Consider the following 22,290-nt stretch of genomic DNA (forward strand, 5'->3'; position numbering starts at 1 on the left):
GTGGAGGTGACACAACCACTTGAAACTTCAACAAAACCAGTATGTTTCTCAGAGAGACTGTTCTGGACATTGCACTGACCTGTGTGTCAGGACTAATGATGTTTAGGAAAAAGGAGTCAAGTTCAGTTGAGGAGTGAAAAATAGGAGTATAATGGGAGTCAACCTGTTCAATATGCCCTTTGAATTGGTATGTATTAATTTTCTTAATTTCATATATGCTCAAAGTATTCAAATCTATACAAAATTATACTGTACAATATAAAATTTATACTTTTAAAAATGAAAATGTAAATATCTGCAATGATTCATATAATTAAACTAACAATATTTGACACAGGAAAATTTATGTTAGAAAAATAATAGTTTAAATATGTTTCAAAATAGAAAATATTCTGTATATGTAAAAGAAATCCTCATTTGTAAAATTTCCTGATTACTTCAACATGTTTGTTGTTAAATTTATTTGGAAATCAACCTTTGCAATTAAATATGAAATTAAGAGTCAAAAATAATTGTACTTCGGAAAAACTTCAAAACATAATATATTTAATAAAATACATTTTGGAATATATTATCTAGTAAATTAATCAATATTAATTTTTGATTATTAAATTATTCTCTTTGTCTTGAAATTCCATAGACTTAAAACAAATATACAAAATATCTTCTGGTCCTGTAGTGGTAATGTGAAAATGTTCTGTTAAAACATTTATGTATTGCATTATTGAAATTTTAATGCATTTTTCATTGAATGAAATTATCTGAGAATGGTTAGTGTACTTTTGCAAGCATACAAATGTGAAGCACAATGGTAAATATTCAAATATGAACCATATATCTATATTTTTTCTACCAATCTATCTATCTATGCTTGCTAATTATTTTCAAGTAAGAATTTTTGTTGTATGCAAAACATTGCAAGATATTGAAAATACTTATTACATTACTACATACTATAACAACTCCTCTAGATTTACAGATATGACATTAACAACCAAAGTAACTTCTTTATTACGCTATTGATTATGGTATAGTTATAAACAATAATTGATAAATAATTGGGAAATCAGGTATTTGGAAGGTAGAAGTAGAAAAATAAAGACCACATCTTCAGTGTTAGATCATATTATTAAACTTTAATTTTTAATATAAACCAGTTCCTAAAATACAAATTCATTTTCATTAAATATTTGTGATATGCACCACACACATTTACATACTTAGGAAATACTTTCTATTCCTGGAAATATTCTTTCTCTTGATGTTGTGTATTATTTTTGAAATGTACTTACTCTGCTTTGTGTTCTTTTGGGCTTTGTGTATCTGTACTTTTTCCGTGAATAATTTCATAAAAGTGTTAGGCATAATAAAAATTATTTTATTTTGTCTTCCTTCTACCAATGGTATTCCTATTATATTTTACGTTATTTGTAATTCCCATAGCATTTATATATTTTGATTATTCTTTACAAATTATTTTTCTTTTTCTATATATTTAGTACATGGTCTACAGGGTCTCACTACACATCTCAGACTCATAGTGATCCTCCTGTTTTCAGCCTTGCAAGCACTAGGATTACAGGTGCACACCACAACGTCCAATCTCAGTGGCCCTCTCAGGGGGTCCTGGGGGCAGGGCTGGTATGTCATGCCAGGAATCAAGCCCCGGTCCCTGCGCCTGTCTAAGCAGGCATTTTAGCCTGCCAAGCTGTTTGGCTGGCCCTAAATTATTTTTCTTATTTTCATTTCTATTTGAAAAATTCTCTTAATACTACTTTTCAATTATTCATTCCTTCCATGGCCATGTTCCATGTACTGCTGAGCACACCTCTGGTAGTCTTCACTGATATTCCATTGTATTTTATTTCTAGGATTTCCTTTTGATCCTTCTTATGGTTTTTGTCTTTGTGTTTGCATTGTCTATCAGTTTTTGCATGTTCACTCTTCTTTTCTCTTTTCTTTTCTTTTTTTTTAATGTGGAACTGGGGATTGAACTCAGGCCCTTGCACTTGCCAGGGAAGCACTTATTCCACTGAGCCATCTCCTTGGGCCCTGTTCACTCTTTTCATTACAGCTTTTTACATATTAACCAAGGTGATTTTAAATTACTATATCTACTAATTTAATTTTTAATTTTCAGTTGATTATTCCAAAATTTTTATTTTATTTGCAATTAGTTCTGTTTATTGCTTTATATCTTCAGACTGTGGATTTAGCATCCTTTGTTACATTTTGCTGATACCTTGACACGATGTTTTATTGGGTATAAGGAACTTCTAGGGGACTAGAAGGGGGACTTCTAGGGTGAAGATTCATATTCCTTTGGTGAAAAGTTAGGCTGTGCTTACTATGTGGTATAGTTGTGGTATATGACCTAATCTTTTTAGTGTCTATTTTTGTCACTATAGGCAGCTTCTCTGGGTCTCCCTACAGGCAGCTACTTAAGTGGACTGTGAAGTTTGCAGTTGTTTCAACTTTAATGCCTGGCTATTATGCAAGTGCCCTGTGGATTCTGTGGCAATCAGTTCTTATTTGCTAATTCTATCAACTCAGGCATTTATAAGTCTGTTTCTATTCACTATATTTTCTTCAAGTCACAATTTTCATTTTTTTGGCTTGTTTAGATTTCTAGCAATTTTAGGTTGCGTAAGAAACTCCATTGGCCTTATGCTATTGAATATTGAGTTATAAAGTATTTACATAAAGATTAAGCTTATTCTAACAATTAAATTACTTTGAATCTTATTGATCTTTTTGTAGCTGTAAAGAATCTTAAGAGTAGTTACATAATAAACCTTAAGACAAATTTACTACTGAGCATCCCTGCTGAATTTTCCAAATGCCCACTAATTTTTTGCTCATTCCTGTACTGAAGCTGTGATATATTCCAGCCCTATTTGTCTTCTGAAAGTTTTTTTATTTTTATTTTTTTGCCTAGTCTTCTATGACACCACTTCTGTGAAGACCTCTAGACAGGATTCATTTTGTAGTGACAGCTTTCCTATACTCTGCCCTTTAATTCCTGGCATTTTTATCCACTCAGATTCTGAACTTTGTCTTCTCCATTCATGAAACAATCCTTTTCCTATATCTCCTCTCTGCCCTTCATCTAGAAAGCACTTCTGTATGAGGTCACCAAAAGCTTAATTAATATATTTTCCCTCTTCTTGGGATTCAGTTTTGTGCTGTATGTTGCTAACCTATTAGAAAAAAATATAAAGTATGTTTATTTATTTTTTAGGTCTGTGCAGTGTCCTGCAGGAGCCTAAGTGCAGTCCTAATTTTCTTCCATGTCCAGAGGCCAGGTCGAGTATTTAGTGTTCATTTTGAATGTAAATGTCATGAGGTCTAGGGAAACTAAGTGATCTACCAGAATCAGTTGTTTATCTGGGACTTAAATCTGTCTCTCAGGGATTCTGATTACAAGCTGCAAACTCATAACAGTTTACATTCCTATCAAACTGCCTTTTAATATTATGACTTATTGTGCCAAAAGCAGATGCAGTATGGATCTTCATTATGAAGACATTTTGCTCAACAAAGACTTGGACATTTCATCAAAATATTAGCAATTACCTTTTCAAATACAATTATAGAAGCATTTATTTGTATATTAACTGCTAATTACTAATATTTCAGCACTAAAGATTTCGTTTTATGTATAAAAAATGAAAAAAATATTCCAGATATAGACTTTTAAAAATTCCAGTTATATCTTAATAAAAAGAAATAAGTTTTTCAAAAAGATACTGAGAGTCAATGAAGAGAATAAAGCCCACTGTTTTTGTGTGATAATGCTAATTTACATCATTTCAAAAGATTTTGCTGCAGGTGACCAATAACTGAGAAAATATAGTTTCAGGATCAGCAACCAAAATAATGGAGTGCTAGATGGAAAGTTCTGGAAAGGCTGACCGAGAGGTTCAGTCATTATCGAATGACCTTAAACCACCATAGGCTAATAATGTTGGTATACAATGATTAAAAAACAAAATACTTGCTTGATCCAAGGTTACTATGACTTTTGGGATACACAACTCTCTGAGTTTGGGCGTGAGAAGTAACATGATCACAGGATTCAACTCACAGCTTCGTCTCATTTGTCAAACATGGATGACTCTTAATTATCTAAGCTGAAAATGAAGTGCTTTGTGAAACACCCTAAGAAGTTCCAGAAATAGATGTCATGCAAATTTAGTATGATTGACTGAAAGAGCTCTATGTCTCTAAAATAAGAGCCTTTGAATTAAGTAAAAAAATATATTTATAACACCTATAAATCTATTCTGATGCTTTTGTTTTTTTTAAAACAAATCCCTTTTTTATTTAAAATTTTTTCATTAATAACTTCATTGTCATGCCCCCAATTGTAAGTAAAATTAGTCTCCACGTTCGGTGTTCCTAGTTCTAAAAACTTTACCAAGAGGACTATTTTTATGTGCCCAGGCACATCACATTTATTTATTCTCATTTTTTAAGCAAGTGATACACAGCTTGGCTCTTAATGTGAAGCAATAAATTAGCAGTCCCACCACAGTGCTTTTAGGTGCTGTAGAACTTTCAGAGGACAGCAGAGCTCTTTTCTGTGTTTGTTTATCTCCTTACACACGTGGACAAAATTGTGTTATTCTGCAGTGCGGTTTCTTAGTTCACCCAGGGTGACAATAGCAATTTTTATTTTTATTTACTTTTTGCTTTTAATTAATTAATTAATTAATTTATATTTTAGGGAAATTACAAATTTTGTCAATATTTTTGTCTACAGGGTGTTCAGGGCCTCACTTCTAGATCGGACTCATAGTGATCCACATGTTTACAGCCTCCCAAGAGCTGGGATTACAGGTGTGCACCACCACCCCCAGTCTCAATTGCTGTCCCAGCACACCCCAGGGTCAGGGCCAGCACAGCAGGCCCAGGAATTGAACCCCTGGCCCCTGCACCTGCTTGCAGGCACTTTAATGTGCTGAGCTATTTGGACTGCCCTCAATAGCAATTTTTAAATTAAGGTAGGTGCTCTGAGATTATTCAGAGCCTAAACAAGTATTTTTGTTTCTTGATCCTTCAGATATTGTAAAAATTTACATATTTTGTCTTTTTTTCCCTTTCATAGACTGAGCAGAAAACAGAATATATTGCTAGGCATACTTTCCTCATTTATGCCAAAGATTATACTAAAACTCAATCTTCATGTGTTTGATAATAGCTTTGCATTTTAATGTAAAATTTTGTTTGGTACACAAGTTTTGTGGATTCCAAAGAATACTAATGTCTACTGACAAAGCCTGCAAATCTGAGACCAAAATCATAAGTCTATCATTTAGAAATTTTAAAGCAACACTACGTATCAACAAACTCTCAAATATGCATCCTCTCATTGTAGCAGTGAATAGTTTATCAGCTAATTACTATTTATTAGGATTTTAAAGGTGCATAGAACTTCTGAACAGCATAGTCTTTGAATTTAAAAGATCAAAGGTTAAGTTTCAAATTCTCCTGTAAATTGCTGCATATTATTAGTCATGCTTTTATGTTCATAATGAAGGCAAAAGAAGATCGATCACTTGATAACTGGCTAGATGTAGCAGGATCATTGGAGGACTGTAGATACTATCCAAGTCACCTAAGAGGGTTCCTCCATCTTAATAGGCAGTCAATGAATAATAATTGATTTATCAGTCCTGGCAATCACTGAAGCTGCTTTGGCTGAAGAGACAAAAGTAACACCGCTGAGGGAAGTTAATTGTTTCTGTATAATACGCTTTTGTTAATGTGATCCTTGGGGATTTTCCTGGAATAATGGACTTATTATTTAAAAGTTTTGTATTCAGTCTTCTTAGTGGTTCTTTATATACCCTTACTCATTTTTGGGTAAATTACACACCAAATGTTTTTTAAACCAGTACTTACATTTCAAATGTCTCATTTATCAATAATTAATTCATTTAGTCTGTCATTCTAGAAATATTCTCCGAGGGACAGCCACTAGGTTCTGGGGAATTAAAGATGAAATAAAAGCTCTGAGGAGCTACACTGGAATGGAAATGAGCTAATGAAACTTAGAAAGATCACGCATTTCTCTCGGGATCAGCTCTTTCCTTCTAGATTTCAGAGGAAGATAAAGATTGCCATCCTCTCTGTTGCTGTCCTTTGTTAAGTTGAGCTTGTACAGGATCATTCTAAATTTCTTTTGGAAGTATAAATTTTGAGGTATTATTTATTGTTTTTAACGTATATAATAAGAGACTTTTATTGATAATTTCAAAACTCAGATGTTGAACTGTTAGTTAAAATGATCCTATGAATTCATATATTGTTTTTCTGATTGTTAGCAACTTGCCTTAATGGGGTACATTTATTACAACTAATTTACCAATCCCAATAAGCTTTTATTAACTAAAATTTATACTTCATTCAAATTTCTTGTTTTTTAATTTGCTTATTGATATTATCTTGCTCCTCTTCCTCCTCCTTTTCCTCATCTTCCTCCTTCTTCTCCTTCTCCCTCTCCTCCTCCTTCTTCTTCATTTTTTTCAGTACAGGGTCACTATATGCAACTCAGACTTGTAGTGATCCTCCTGTCTCAGTCTCCCAAGCACAGGGATGATAGGCCTGCATCACTACGCCCAGACTCCATGGCCTGTGCAGCATACCCCGGGGCGGAGCTGGCACACCATGTGGTACCAAAAGCTTGTTGCTGTAGAGAATGTGTTTTTCCCTGTTCCTATTGGGTGGTGCACCCATGTGCTCTAGGGAAGGACTAACGTATTGCTCCTTATCCTAGCCTTATGCCATGTCTTTACATCCAAGATTCCGTGCCACTCAACATTACGTGCTCCCATCACCTTAGCCCCTCCTGGCTATAGCAGTATTTCAGACTCTGACATAGCTTTGATGTCCTTGATGATTTTGAGGAAAGGTAATAAGTTTCATTGCAGGATGTTCCTCAATAAGACTTTGTCTCCTACACTGTGGTTACAGGTTTTTAGGAGAATGAAAGCAGAAGCAAAATGCTATTTTAATCATATCATAATATGGTTACAGTTCTATCCATGTAAGGCATGACTTCTGATGCAGGCTGATTACCTGGCAGAAGTCAGCTTGTTTACAATTTTCTATGTGCAATTACTCTTTATGTTCCTTCCCATACTGATTATTTGAATTGCATGTGATATTCAGTTAATAATAGCTGCACTTCACCTCCTGTGGGTTATTGAGTATATATTATTTAGAATTCTGCCTGGCAGATTGATCATTTAACTCCCATTCATTTATTTTTTAGTATTTGATTTATACCAGTACTGACTTGTATAATCCAATATTGTTTTATTTATTTGATGCATAAAGTTTTTTAGCTGGTACACTTGGGGACTCTTTTATTTAGCACTTTGCTCAGTGTTACACCCTTCATCAATGTGTGCAGTTGTGTGTGTGTGTGTGTGTGTGTGTGTGTGTGTGTTAGCACTTAGTTCTGCAACTGCACAATGGTCCAGGCTCATATTACGTATTTCCCCCTCTAGTCCTTGAACAGTAATTTCCTAGGAACTCTCTCTGTTTTAAATTGGGGCTAATGTTGACCACAACGATCTGGGTGGCTTCTCTGTCTTTTTTTCTGCTGGAGAATCATTCAGTCATTTTCAAAAGACCAAGAAAAGAAATATACGTAAATAAAGCATTTATTATATACACATGTGTAAATCTTTTCATTTATAACCATCTGACCATAGTACATGATGAATATCTATGTATCTTTTCCCTGATTGTAGTCATATACATATACATATATATAATTTTTTATGTTATTGTATTAATTTTACATGACAACCAGGACTAAATGAAAATTTCTGTCATTCACAACATACTAGCATTTGATGCTTTTAAGTATTTTTCAGCTATTCTAATAGGTGTGACTTTGTATTTCATTTGGAGTTCTCTAAATAAAACAGAAAACTTTCAAATGGGAAGGGCAACTAAAGAGCAGGGAGGAGGAAAGGAAAGAAAGGAAAAGAAAAAATGACAAAAAGGGAAAATGGAGACAAGTGTCTGTAAATAAATAGGGAAAGGTGATTGGGGGAGGGTAGGGGGTGGGAAAGAACAAATCAAGATACTGTATGTACAGATACAAGCTCCTTATAATAAATGCAAATCATTATTCAAATTCCTGAACATGCTATATTTTTCAGTTTATTTAGAACTTTTATGTTTATTTTCATGAAAGTTTTTGTCTTCATACAGATATTATACATATTATGTCAGATTTAAATATAAAGATTTCAGGGCCGACCAAATAGCTCAGTGGATTAAAGTGCCTGCAAGCAGGCACAGGCGTCTGGGATTCGATCCCGGGCTTGCTGTGCCAGCCCCACCCCTGGGGCGCTCTGAGCCAGGGACTGAGACTGGACATGGTGGTGCGCCTGTAATCCCAGCACTTGGGAGGCTGTAAACAGGAGAATCGCTATGAGTCTGTTCCAGTAGTGAGACCCTGAACACCCTGTAGACCTTCTCTAAAATACAGAAAAAATAAAATAAAATAAATATAAAGATTTCAATTTTTCTGTGAATATAAATTGTATTTTTAATTGTAATTTTATTCAAATTACAATTGTCATCGATAGGGTAAAAGAAAAGAATGAACGTCCTCCCATTTACCGCATAGTTTGTGACCTATGATTAAGTATTTATTAGTCCTGGATAACCTTTGTCCATTTTTTCACATTTCAACTATAAGCAACAATAATTTTCCTCCTTTTCAAAGTATACACTTTCATTTCATTTTCTCATGTAACTATGTAAGAATTTTGTGATATTCCTAGCATTGCATACTAGGATATTTATTTATTTATTTATTTATTTATTTATTTTATTATTTTTTTCCCGGGACCAGGGATCAAACTCAGAACCTTATGCTTTCCAGGCAGGCACTTTGGCCACAGAGCTGTATCCACAGCCCCCATACTAGAATTTTTAATATGGTGTTGACTACAAATGGTGAGGAAGTGTCCTTGCATTCATCTCGGGCTCAGTGTGTGTCAGCTCCTCACCGCTAACAATGCCTGCTCTGTATTTTTCTTATTCTTTACCAAATTAGAAAATTTCCCATATATTCCTAGCTTGCTGAGTTTCTTAAGAATGAGTGCCAAACGTTGCCTGATAATTCTTTTTTTGTCATCAATTGATATGATAGGAATTGTTTCTTCTTCTGATGAGTTTCAGATTTCAAGTTCTAAAATATTTATCTAATCTGCACATCGGGAATAATCTCTGCCTATAGTATTTAAGTCCTTTAAACTTGCTGAATTCTGGGCTGGCCAAAAATTTCAGTGTCCTGAAGCGCCTGCTTAGGCAGACACAAGGACCAGAGTCTGATCTCGGAGTGTGGTACCAGTCCCTCCCCCGGGGCGCTCCGAGAAGGCCACTGAGATGGGAGAGGTGGCACGCGCTTGTACTCCCAGCGCTTGGGAGGCTGAAAACAGGAGGCTGATCAGTAGGAGTCTGATCTGTATAGTGAGACGCTGTACTAAACTACGTTAAAAAAATTGCCAAAATCCAATTGCTACTATATATATTTTTTTAGGATTTTTCTATTTGTTTCTTGAGTGATAATGATTTGTATTTTTCCAGTTTTTCAAGTGTCTATATTTTTTTGATAATAGTGTAAAGCTGATCTCACAAAAGTAACTGTAAATTACTGTCTCTGATTTGAATTTTTTATGTATTAAGTACAGGTCCTACAGGGGCTCAGCACACAGATTGGACTTGTAGTGATCCTCCTGTTTTGCATCCTCCCAAGCGCTGGGATTACAGGCGTGCACCACCATCCCCACTCTTAGTCATTGTCTCAGCGTGCCCCAGGGGGCGAGGCCAGCATTACAGTCCAGGGATCGAACCCCTGACCACTGTGTCTGCGTAAGCAGGTGTTTTAATCCACTGAGCTATCTGACCAGCCTCTGATTTGAAATTTTAAAAGAGTGTATAGGAGAATTTTTAATTTTTCTTTTGTATGCTTAGAGAACTCACCAAAATTTTGAAACAATTTTGGCCTAATACTTTCTATTTTTAAAGAGTGTAGGTTTTTGCCTCATTTTTATTTTTTATTTTATTTTATTTGTTTATTTATTTTTGCAGTACTGGGTATTGAACTCAGGACCCTGTGCTTTCCAGGCAAGCACTTATTCTACTGAGCTATCTTCACAGGCCAATATTTTGTATTTTAAAGAAAGAAAAGACAGTGAAAATATATATTTTCAAAACAAGATGATGGAAAATTAACAATAGTTATTCCACTGCATATTGTCATCTTCAAAGTAGTTGCTCAGATTTTGAAATATAGGCATGAAAAATTGATCAAATAATATAAGCACTAACTGTTCCTTTCAATGAACTCATGTAAGTTAGAAGTAAAATTATCTTTGCTATCTTTTGTATGTATGCATTTCCTTTTTATTTACCTTACACCTTTTCTCCTTTCCCTCATTCCACTTGTTTCTTTCTTTTGAGCCATTTCTTTCCCTTTCACAATGTTGCACCATTTAGATCTTACTCATTCTTTGAGTTTCTTACACTAGGGAGACAATATAATATTTACACATGTGAGTCAGCTTATGGCATTTATGAGTGTGGTCTCTAGTTGTATCTCTTTGCCTATAAAAGCCTCAAGTTTATTTTCTTGACAGCTGAGTAGAATGTCACTGTATGAAAATACCACACATTCTTTTATCCATTCCTCAGTTGACGGGCATTTGGGTTGTTTTCAAGATCTAGCTATCACAAATTATGCTGCTGTGAACATGGGCGCATATATATCTCCTGTGGTATTGATGCTTTCATTTCTTCTAGGAAAATACTCCAAACAGGAATAGCAGGTTGAATGGGCCCTCTAATGGTAGATTTTTTGAGGAATCTCAATGCTGATTTCTACAGTGATTGCACCAGTCTGCACTCCCACCAAAGGGTGAGAAGGTTCCTTTTTTCTCACTGCCCCTCCAGCATTTTTCATAGAATCTGTCCCTAAAAGTGCTTTTAACTAGAGCATATAAAGAATTTAAAAAAAATAAGCCACCCAAAATTCAAAGACCCAGTCCAAATATTGGCATCAGGGATGAACATACATTTTTCAGATGAAATATAAATGGCAAATAAATGTATAAAAAAGATTCAACATCATTGATCATTCAAGAAATGTGAATTAAAACAGCACTCAGATTCCATCTCACCCCAGAAAGAATAGCTATTAGAAGAAACCACCACTGGGGCCAGGGAGATGGCTCAGTGGAATAAGCACTTCCCTGGCAAGCGCAAGGACCTGAGTTCAATCCCTGGTTCCACCAAAAAAAAAAAAAAAAAAAGAAAGAAAGAAAAGAAAAGATACCACCACTGACTCAATTTCATTAATATTATGGCTTTATTTAGAGTATCCATTTCTCTTTGTGAGAGTTTTGACAAATTATATGTTTCAATGAGTTGGCTCATTACATTTATACATTTTAATGTTCACCATCAATGAAAGTAATGGTGACATCTTTTTATTTTTAATTTTTGTCATCTATATCTCTGGTCTTTTTTTCCCTTAATGTAGCTACATTTTATGGTGCTTTTAAAGAACAAATTATTGTTTTCACTGTTGGGTTCTTACTCTGTAAGTACTCACTCTGTAAGTACTTTTCTTTTTCAAAAATTTAGTTTATTAGTACACATATTTAGTATGTAGTGATTTCTTTCCTTGTGAAAAAAAAGGTACATGTATATACCACATTGTAACTCCATTTTCTATTTTTATTTATTTTTAAAAATATTTTTGTTGATAAACAAATAGCAGTGAGACAGTTTCACAACCGATTGCTAGTACATTTTCAGTAATTAATACATTGCATATTGTTGTCTTAGTGGTTATTCAATATACAAGATGCAGACCTGATATCCTGTTTCAAACACTATTAGAACAACTGAATTCCATTTTTCATCTCATTTACCCTCCCTCCCTCTGTGCTCAGCCCATCACATGGGCCCTGGCTTTTCTTTTATATGTTTGCAGTACATAATGTTTAGATTCCCTTTGTGGAGTTGGTGCTTGTATATAACACATGACATTTTCTTTCTGTCTGTTTTGCTTGTTCATCCCCCTGCCTGGCCTCTGTCTTGCCTCTCTCCATCTTTTCATCTCTTTTATATTTGAGAAAGATTTTCTTCAGTTGCATTGTGATCTCCCCTTATTCAACAAGGAGCTTTAATGAGTTTCAGGTCTAATTTTAGTCACTTTCCCATGGTGGCACCTCAATACCTAATACCCATAACATAAAGGAAAAGAGCTGTGACTTGCCCACAAGACGAGGGTGCTTCAGCATGCAGCTGTAAAGCAGAAGAGCATGGGAGCACTGCCAGAAAGTGCGCTATGCAGAGAACCAATGGTCATGCCTCTGTGACATATAAAGTTAGACACAGAAGGAGGTGTGATTTTCTAAACCCCCAGGTGGCTTCCACACAAGTTCACACAATTAAGTTTAATAATAACCACCAAATTATTCATGTGCTTGTATGTCCTAAAATATTCAAATATTCATCAAAGAATTACAGAAATAAATATGAATATATTTTGAGGGAGAGAAAATGTCACATTCATATAACTTTTATTATAATATATTGTTAGATTTGCTTTATTGTATAATAGACAACATTAATCCTTTGCTTTGTATAATTTATAAATTAATTTTTGTCATATATATACATATATATATACATACATATATGTATATATATATGTATATATATATATATGAAAATAAGTTGCATATAAATTTTGGCACTGTCTGCAGTTACAAGTACAAATGGTGGTCTTGGATTATGTCCCCTCCAGATAAGAGAAGACTGAGAAGCAGGACAAGGAAGATAGGGTGGAGGTTGAAACCAAGGAACAGACTAATGCCAAAAGCTAGGGACTGCATAGATGGTTTTTCACTTCAGTATATGGGACGAAAGAAAATTAAGATAGAAATAAGCTGAATCAAAAGAGAATTTACTTTTTGTCTTATTTTCTAGCTAAACTTGAAGCTGTCTTTAAGCCTTTCCTAGTGCTGGTAGTAGGACTGAACAAAATAAACCCAAAACTATATGACTGCATCCTCCTCCCACATCCCTACTCCTCGTTAAAACAAACAAGCAAAACTTTTTTATTATTGTTTGCAAACCACATTAGTACATTAGGTGATCTGAAGGTTGCTGAGCCCATGTCATGGAGCCAGTACAGTGTTACAGTTACTGCGTTTATGAAAAAGAACAAGGCCTAATTGTCTAGAGTCTAGTATCTATGGAAAGACAGACTGTGTCTGAAATTCTTTTTCTTCAATTTACTCTGTGATGTCAGGCATGTTTACCAAACCATCCTAGTCCCCATCTACTCATCTCTAAGTGCTAACGACACTAGCCCCTTTTTTAATTAGATTGTGTAATTTAAGTACAGATTGTGTAGTTTGAGTACAGATTATATGCTCAGCACACTGCAAGTGTGTATTCTGTACTTCATAAGTATGATATGTAATAAAGAACAATCAAATATTAGTATAGTATTTTCAGTGTCTTCCTCATTTTATTTATTTTTTTAAATTAATTTTATTTCAAAAGCAATGAGACAGTTTCAAAACCAATTAATAGGACAGTTTCAATAATTAAAACATTGCATATGTTATATTCTTGGTGGTTATTCATAGCACAAAATGCAGACATGATGTTCTATCCAAATACTATTAATACAAATCTTTCTTCTCATTAAATTAAGAGAAAGTAGCTGTATATCTATCCTATATATATGTGTGTGTGTGTGTGTGTGTGTGTGTGTGTGTGTGTGTGTGTAAAATGGTCCTTCCTTTGTGTCTCATTTTTTTGTTTAGTTTTGTTAGAGATGGGTATTCCATTGCCATTTAAAGGTTGTAGGTGCATGAATTCAGCAGAATAATCCAAAGTAGTCCAGTAGTCTATAATAGTAGTGGGTTATCCATAGGAGTGGCATTGTCAGAAGTTGTTGACTTGAGCCTTTTACAGCTCAGCATATTAATATGGCTTTACTTTTTATACCGTGTTTTTATACTTTGCTGATGGATTGTTAAGACCAAGATAGTGAAGATGGTCATACTCCCAAAATTGCTGTATAGATTTAACGCAATCCCTATCAGACTACCACCGACATATCTCAAAGTCACAGAGAAATCATTCCTCAAATTTATTTGGAACCAGAAAAGATCTAGAATAGCAAAGGCAATCCTGGGCAACAAAGACAAGGTAGGAGGCATTACAATTCATGACTTGAAACTATACTACAAAGCTACTGTGATAAAATCAGCATGGTACTGGCAACAAAATAGACTTGAGGATCAATGGAATAGATTAGAAGATGCAGAGACCTCTACGAACACACTCAGTCACCTGATCTTCAACAAAGGAGCCAAACATGCTTGCTACAAGAAAGATAGCTTCTTTAACAAATGGTGCTGGAAAATCTTCCTCATTTTTTAAAATGAAAGTTCATGCTTATGAGTTGGGGTAGTTCAAGTCATGTAAACCTGAGGTAACATAAGATAGTGTGTCCCCACCTGCCTTGACTAAATTTGATTTTGCTCTAAGTGTAGTCAAAGTGTATAATTATGGTTAGGATTATGTGTATATTGGTCCTTATTTTATTTAAATCCAAAGGAGTAAATGGACAATAAAGGTCTTATTTTTGTAGAATGATTTCTTTTATTTGTGATAATCTTAACAACAAGGTAACTAAATTTAATTTTTGGTTGAACTTTACATTTCAAGATACTCTTTCTGATATTTATTGACTTGATCTTATATATGTGTCATTGTGAACTTATCACATGTGTGCTCTTGTGTTTTTCTTTTAAGATAAAAGATTTTAAAGTGGCTAAAGTAATTGTTTTCTAAACTGAAACATCAATATTCAGATTTAATTGCAGTGTTGGCACTTTGCAAGGAGCAAATGGGTTTGTGGTTGTGCATTGGTGCTCAATTTCTAAAAGGTTCCCCATCACTGTTGTATACCAACTGTAATCTCAAAATAAATTTGCAATCACTGCTGTTGGAAACAATTCATTTGTGAATTTTCAAATGGCAATGGCAACTGTGATGTGAATTATGGAGGTAATACACATATTCTTTACAATTTCTTAGCATAAAAAATGATGTAGGCGTTGTCTTTGTTCCTTCAGTTTGCCAAAAGAAAATAGCACAGACTAGATGTTTTATAGGATAAAAAAAATATATTTCATAAATCTTGAAAGCTGGAAAGTCCACAGCCAGGGTATCAGTAGAGTCAGTGCTGGTAATGTCCTATTCTGTTTCAGAGATAATCCATTCTAGGTATGTCTTCCTGTGATAAAAGGGACAAGCATTATGCTCACTTGCAGCTTTTTAGAAAGAAACGAACTCCATTGATGAGGATCCAACCTTTGTGTCTTAGTTGCTCTTGAAAACCATTGCTTCTGCCACCATTCTCTTGGGGATTAGAATGTAGGTTAATTTAGTAGGAATTATCTGTCTAAACGTGACTATCATTCTGAAAAGATAATTAGCATTACTAGAAGCTGCCAGTTGAGATGACACCCACTTGAGAAGGACACATTTAGTCTAAGCACAGACCAGTAGAGCAGGATAACTGCATTCACACCACTCTTTAAGAAATAAAAGTTCCTTCTTTGCATAATATTGAGATTGCTTTTCTAGAGAACTCATGAATTTATCCATCTTATAATAGTTTTATATTCCAAGCTCTTTGTATGAATATTTCAAACTGGAGAAATGAAAAAAAGATAGCTAAATAGTCTGAAAAATCTTTAAATATATTCATTGCTGGTTTCTTTTATTCGGCCTTAGTCTCTTCAGTTGAAAATGGCCACTGATAGGATTTTTGGAAATGAGATTCCGATTAAGAATAATCCCAAATACAAGCAGTTTTGGAAACTGGTTCTCTGTACTAATCTCTAGTTCAAAATTTAGGATGGCCTGGATTTAAGCTGTGGATAATGAGGTTTAGGAAATCCAGCAGAGAAATATAAGCTTTCTCAAATAGCACTAGTAATGAAAATTCTATTTATGGACTGAAAGTATAGAACTGAAGCACTGTTCCCACTAGTGTGTGGAGAGTTTTAATTTAAATTCCAATTCTGGTTGTAACAGCCCAGATAGTTAACAAACGTATTTTCTGTCGTCTTATAAAAATTAATAGGATGCTCACTCTGTAACAGCTTACTGACAAGCGAGAATGGGCTAAAAGTCTGTACTTACGGCAATGCTTATTTGAGAAACACAAAACGAGAAAGGGGAAAGGTAGCAAAGAAAAAGCTTTGCTTTCATCATCTAGTTTCTTTTCACATCTGTGAGAACTCACATTTCATGGAAATGATTTCAAAAATACGAACACAAAGAGACAAAGCTTGTGCAATGTTCACTTTGAAACACAAGGTTCAGGAATCTTTCATCCATTATTGAAGTAAGTTCTGAGTGGCAGAATTCTTCGGTTTGGTTTTCTGTATTAAGATTTGCAATCAAGTTTGAATTCTGAAAGAAATTACATTCTGAAATTCAATTCTGAAAGAAAAAGAGAGGAGAGGAATTAGAGCTGAAAGGGACATTGCTGATTTCTGTAGTTAGAACATTGTTGATAATGTTCTCTGTCTCTGTCTCTCTGTTTACCTGTCTCTGTGCCCACCTCTCTCTGGTCTCCATATGCTTAAGCACTCAATACAAATTAATTTATAGTCATTCAAAAAGTAAAATCAAATCTCCACCCTAAAAGACACGCCACAGACGCATGCAGATACATTGCTCAAAGTAAACTTGCTGCATCCCACCACTTAATGTATGGACTATGAACCTGTTCTGGAACTCTAAGTGGAGGAGAATTGGCAGGTAATAATTTAGTAGGAATTATCTGTCTAAACGTGACTATAATAATTGGCATTGTTCTAATGCTATTGTTTATTGTGACTGTATAATATGTCACTGTTCTAATCTAATCCAATTTAATCTCATCATAATTTCCATTATAAAGTCTTTTTAAAGGCTCCTTCTTTCTCCATGGCACTTTTACTGTGATTAATATATTTAGTTTGATTTTAAAAAAATAATTACTTTTTTGAACCAAAATGAAGTGTCAGTGTATAATGTACTACCATTATCATCAACATAGATAAACTAGATAGAACCTAGAAAGATTGCCTGAAGCCACTGAAGGACGTAGAGTCAATGAGTGCTTATAATTGATAGGGTGGCAACACCAAAGAATTAGAAGGTAGATCACAATAAATTAGCCTGTTCTGGAACTCTAAGTGGAGGAGAATTGGCAGGTAATAATTTAGTGGGAATTATCTGTCTAAACGTGACTATAATTCTGAAAAGATAATTAGCATTACTAGAAGCTGCCAGTTGAGATGACATATGGACACCATCTGTCACAATGCCTGTTAGATAGTAAACACTCAATTAATGGTTGTTAATATTATTTTCAAATGCCTAGATTTTAAATGCAAGATTTCTTTTTTCTTGGGAAGGGGGTAGTGTCTTAATTCTTCTTACCACAGTGGTTTCTGGATGATTAGCTAGATAGACAAAGGTCTTCCACAACAATGCATGCCACATCTTATCTAAGAGATCCCTGCCCTGGTCATCAGGGCGTGAACATTGCCACTATGAGGAGAGCTCATAGTCCATACATTAAGTGGTGGGATGCAGCAAGTTTACTTTGAGCAATGTATCTGCATGTGTCTGTGGCCGTGTCTTTTAGGGTGGAGATTTGATTTTACTTTTTGAATGACTATAAATTAATTTGTATTGAGTGCTTAAGCATATGGAGACCAGAGAGAGGTGGGCACAGAGACAGGGGCAGAGAGACAGAGACAGACAGAGAGAGAGAAACAGAGAGAGACAGAGACAGAGAGATAGAGAGACAGACAGAGACAGAGAGATATAGAGAAAAGAGAGAGATATAATAGTAAGGTCTCAAATTATGATTAACAATGAATGTTTTTTCACAGAGTTGTGATCAGTTTTCATCTTATGGGCCACAATACCCCATTTTCATCATCTACACCACAGATTTACAAGTCTACATGAATCTGATATGTATATAGAAATACCCTAAGGAGGGATATCTACAGGTTCCTTTTGAGCAGTATTGTAATTAAATTACTGTACTTTTAGAGTGCACATGGATTTTAATGAATTGTTTTCAAGCAGATGTTAAAAGGATAAATATCTTTAAATGAGTATAATAATTTTTAGGTAAAATGCTAAGAGTGGCAGGTTCAGCAGCAGAGGAACAGTATCCAGGTACAGTGTGGAATCCAGGTATGGAAAGGAAGTCACGCTCCAACTTGTAGAAGGACTGGTGAGAGTGGAGGTCGCATGTGGAGTTGACTTCTGACCAGGGCACTGGAGTGTCTGCACCCACCATCTCCCAAATCGAGCAGATTTTTATTTACAAGTGATCAGTTTATTAGTGAATGTTTTCCTGGGGCACATAAATTGCTGGACACCGGGCCTTCTCATTTTATGAGAGAATAGCTATTGCACAAGCTGTTTCTGCTAAAAACACAAGAAAATCTGGGGTGCATATAGGTTAGAAGGGACAGGAGTGGAGCCTCTGTACATTTTGCTATACTTCTCAGATTGGAATATTAAATCTAAGATACTTCCTTTGGTCATATCACTAAAAAGTCAGCATTATAACTAAATTCTTTTGGAGGGGAAGTTAGTAATCTTTTAGCTTATGCTTTCTGACTGCACACAATTGGGTCCCTTAAAATGGAGATCCACTTTTATAAAACCACAAATACTTAGACCATAGTGTGATGATCTTCCAGTACAGTGGGAGTCAATACTCCCTGTGATTAAGTATTTATCTTCTGAGGCAAGGACACATGAAAAAATCCATGTCTGTCTGTTTAGCTACAGGAAAAGTAAATAAAATTGCATATATGTATTATACAGTTATATATCACCTGATACATATTGCTAAATTACTGTTCACAGTGTTTTTATTTATATATTCAGTAATGTGAAAAAGTGACATCTACAATCACAAGGAATATAAAATGTTAATCTATAACTTTTGGGAGAAGACCTAATTTACACTTACTGCATTTGTATGAATGCTTTAGGTTAGAGGCCTATTGAATGGTGTATTTTGTATGTATTTGTCATAAACCACTGGATTGCTGTGTTGTATAAAACAAAGGACCATAAATTCACACAAATGTTAGAGCCCCTATTTTTTTCTGTAAATCATTTTCGCAAAGACTTTATTACACAAGTAATGAATAGGATTATTGTAGGAAATTGAAGGCAAACCAGAAGTAAGCAAAAAGGACAATAAAATGATTCATGTCCCAATGATCCATGGATGACAACTTGAATATCATCACATGTGTAATATAAGTAATATCATATACTAATTCAGTCTATCTATCTATCTATCTATCTATCTATCTATCTATCTATCTACTTACCTATCTACCTAGGGAATAAAACCTCATAGAGTGAAATTCATCAGATTTTGTGAATTATTTTTCCATCTAAATACAGTATTTCTGGGACTTTATTTTCAGTGCATAAGTATGCCATTAAAATAAATTTAAAAAGAAGTTACCTGTGATGAATTGTTGTATGAAATATGTCAGTTTACTAAAATTTTAACACAAATTTGTCACAAATTAGACAAAAACAAAATTTAGGAAAGTAATGTTTTATTTTGTATTTAACAAAATTCAAATTATAACTGTAAGTACAGACTAATTCTGAACATATTAGATGACTTAAATGCTGATTTAAGTCACTTTTTCTGACAAGTCATTGTGAGCCCATGATATGAATTTTTGGGGTTTATCATGGGTATGCACAGGACAATCTTCATGTCTTGCTGGTAATTATCTCTAGAACTTCATCTGTTTTCCTGCTTTCTTTTCAATCTTTCTTTATTGTTGTTTGTTATTAACTTCACATTCCTCTTTGTAATTCCCATTGCATCTGATGTGATAAGTCACCTATATTCCTTTCGTCATGTCTACAGTTCTGCTTTCTACCAGCTGAACTATGGAAGAGTGTGCTGTGCCACAATACTTTTGATGACCTGAAGAAATTCTTCAGGACTTATAAATTGACTTTCTAAATGACTTACTATCACCATTCTTATTAATTCAATCTATAGAGTAGAAATATGTAAACCAGGGGCCGGGGAAATGGCTCAGTAGAATGAACGCTTCCCTGGCAAGCGCAAGGGTCTGAGTTCAATCCCCAGTTCTACTAAAATAAAACAATTTTAAAAAATTAAACAATTTTAAATTCTGTAGGGAGTGAAGAATGATTTGACAGTGTGAGCAATGTTCACATAAAGGACATGGAGATTCATTTTATAAGTCATTAGTTCTTTAATGAATGTTTTCCTGCTGTAAATGTACTTATAATCTATATTTTCTTACACCTGTAGTAGTGCGGCATTTTATACCAGGGATTTCTAAATCTCATTCCTTCTTGTCAAATGTGAATTTTCATATATTATAACATTTATACTGCAATATTAAAAGACATCCTCTTCTAACCATAAATATCAGATATGTCAAACTAGTCTAAATATCTCTGAACTAAAGAACTGTGTTTATAAATCCATTCACCAGCTTTAGTTTAAATCTCTTTTTATTTTATTACAACTTACTATTTTTTACAATGATGTATAATGATGTCTTGTGGTTCACAGAGCCAAACAAATTTACATTTTGCCAATGTTTATAATTTTATTTGACTATTGATACCAATTTATCTACAGAGGACTCAGCATTTTGCTTTAGAAGGTCTAATATGTGTACATATGTTTAGTCTAAAATACTGTCCTCTTTTAAGGAATGTCTTTGACTACCACATTTAACTTCATAGTTTTGTGAGGATTTGTGAATATTTTTGTTTTTACTTTGTTTATGGCAAATTTCTCCATTAGTCTATAAATAACATGGGAGCAAAGACCATGACTACTTTATTTTCAGATATAGTCCCTGAACATAGTACACTGACTTTTAAATGGCAAACTTTTAATTTATTTTTAAATAAATGTATGAGTGAATGGTGAATGACTGTATGATCTGAAAAGAAGTGTTAATCAAATTGTTTTTCTTGAGAGTTATTTTTAAGGACATTCTTATTTTATCCTGCTGTCATAAAGACTACACGACTGTCTGTTCTAATGAGGCATAACTGTTTAGTCCAGTCCCTGATATTAGTTGGAGAAGGTTGGATGGGAGCCCATTGCCAGGAAAAGTCAAGTACAGCAAATTTCAAGCTATCCTTGAAATCCCGAACTTTCAACAAGAGGATGAAGGCTTCTATGAGTGCATTGCAGGCAACCTTCGAGGACGAAATCTTGCAAAAGGTCAACTCATTTTCTATGGTAAGAAGACAGAATTTTTTAAAAAATATTTGATAATTTCCCTTAAAATAAATAGTGGAAGTCACAAGCATCTTGTGAAAAAGGAGTATGAGAAAAAAGGAAAGAACACATTTCTGGGTTGAACGCTCAGTAGAGGCAAGGAACTTATATTGTAGCCTACCACCATAGTAGCTCAAATTGATTCACACCTGGCTCACCACGGCCTAATCTTCCAGTTGGTGGTTCCAGAGAATTCTTTTGGAGCAAGAGTGGAACAAATTTCAATAAAATAATCATTATCCTTCTTAGCCATACATTAAAAATTGGCAAATTGTTCCCAAAAAGAATGGAGAAGTGGCTCAGTTAACTCAAAGTTTAATAGACTTCTGAAAATTTCATTCAGAGAAACTTAGTTTCATTGCATTCTTGTTTAAGTTACAATTCAGAAAAAAAAACTCATACAAAATATTACTCCATTGTTCTTTAACCTTTAAAAGTAGTCACTAGAATATTATTTTCTCTTTTTAAAAATTTTAAACAGAATACAAAATAACATTAAAACAGAAAATTATGAGATACAGAATTTCTTTCATTAAAATAATATGAATTTCACAGTATTCATTGTAATGCATAATACTGTCTTGCAGCTAGCTATTCAATTATCAGATATATGCATGCAAAACTGGGAGAAGAAAAAAAAAGAAATATATAAGAAATTAAGAGGGAAAAAATTTTGAAAAGGAGGGATACTGCAGTGATTTTCAAAGGAGATAATTCTGGACTTAGTTCTCATCACTTAGAGACCTTTTGATTCATTCTAGATGATAACTGGGTCCTGAAGGGGCTTCTGTCCTAGGAGAGACAAAGTACAGTAACAAAAGCCTGGTAGC

The 22,290-nt window shown here is 34.2% G+C and overlaps 1 protein-coding gene across 1 annotated transcript in view; it reads left to right on the forward strand.

Annotated features, from left to right (window-relative positions):
• Cntn6 (contactin 6) overlaps positions 1-22,290 on the forward strand; it is a 306,964-nt gene that overhangs the window by 180,774 nt on the left and 103,900 nt on the right. The window contains exon 7 of the mRNA XM_023713308.1: positions 21,237-21,421. Coding sequence (XP_023569076.1) covers positions 21,237-21,421 — 185 coding nt within the window. The remainder of the gene's footprint in view (positions 1-21,236; positions 21,422-22,290) is intronic.

The sequence above is a fragment of the Octodon degus genome, unplaced genomic scaffold, assembly GCF_000260255.1.
Source record: "Octodon degus isolate 3935 unplaced genomic scaffold, OctDeg1.0 scaffold00030, whole genome shotgun sequence".
NCBI lineage: Eukaryota > Metazoa > Chordata > Mammalia > Rodentia > Octodontidae > Octodon > Octodon degus.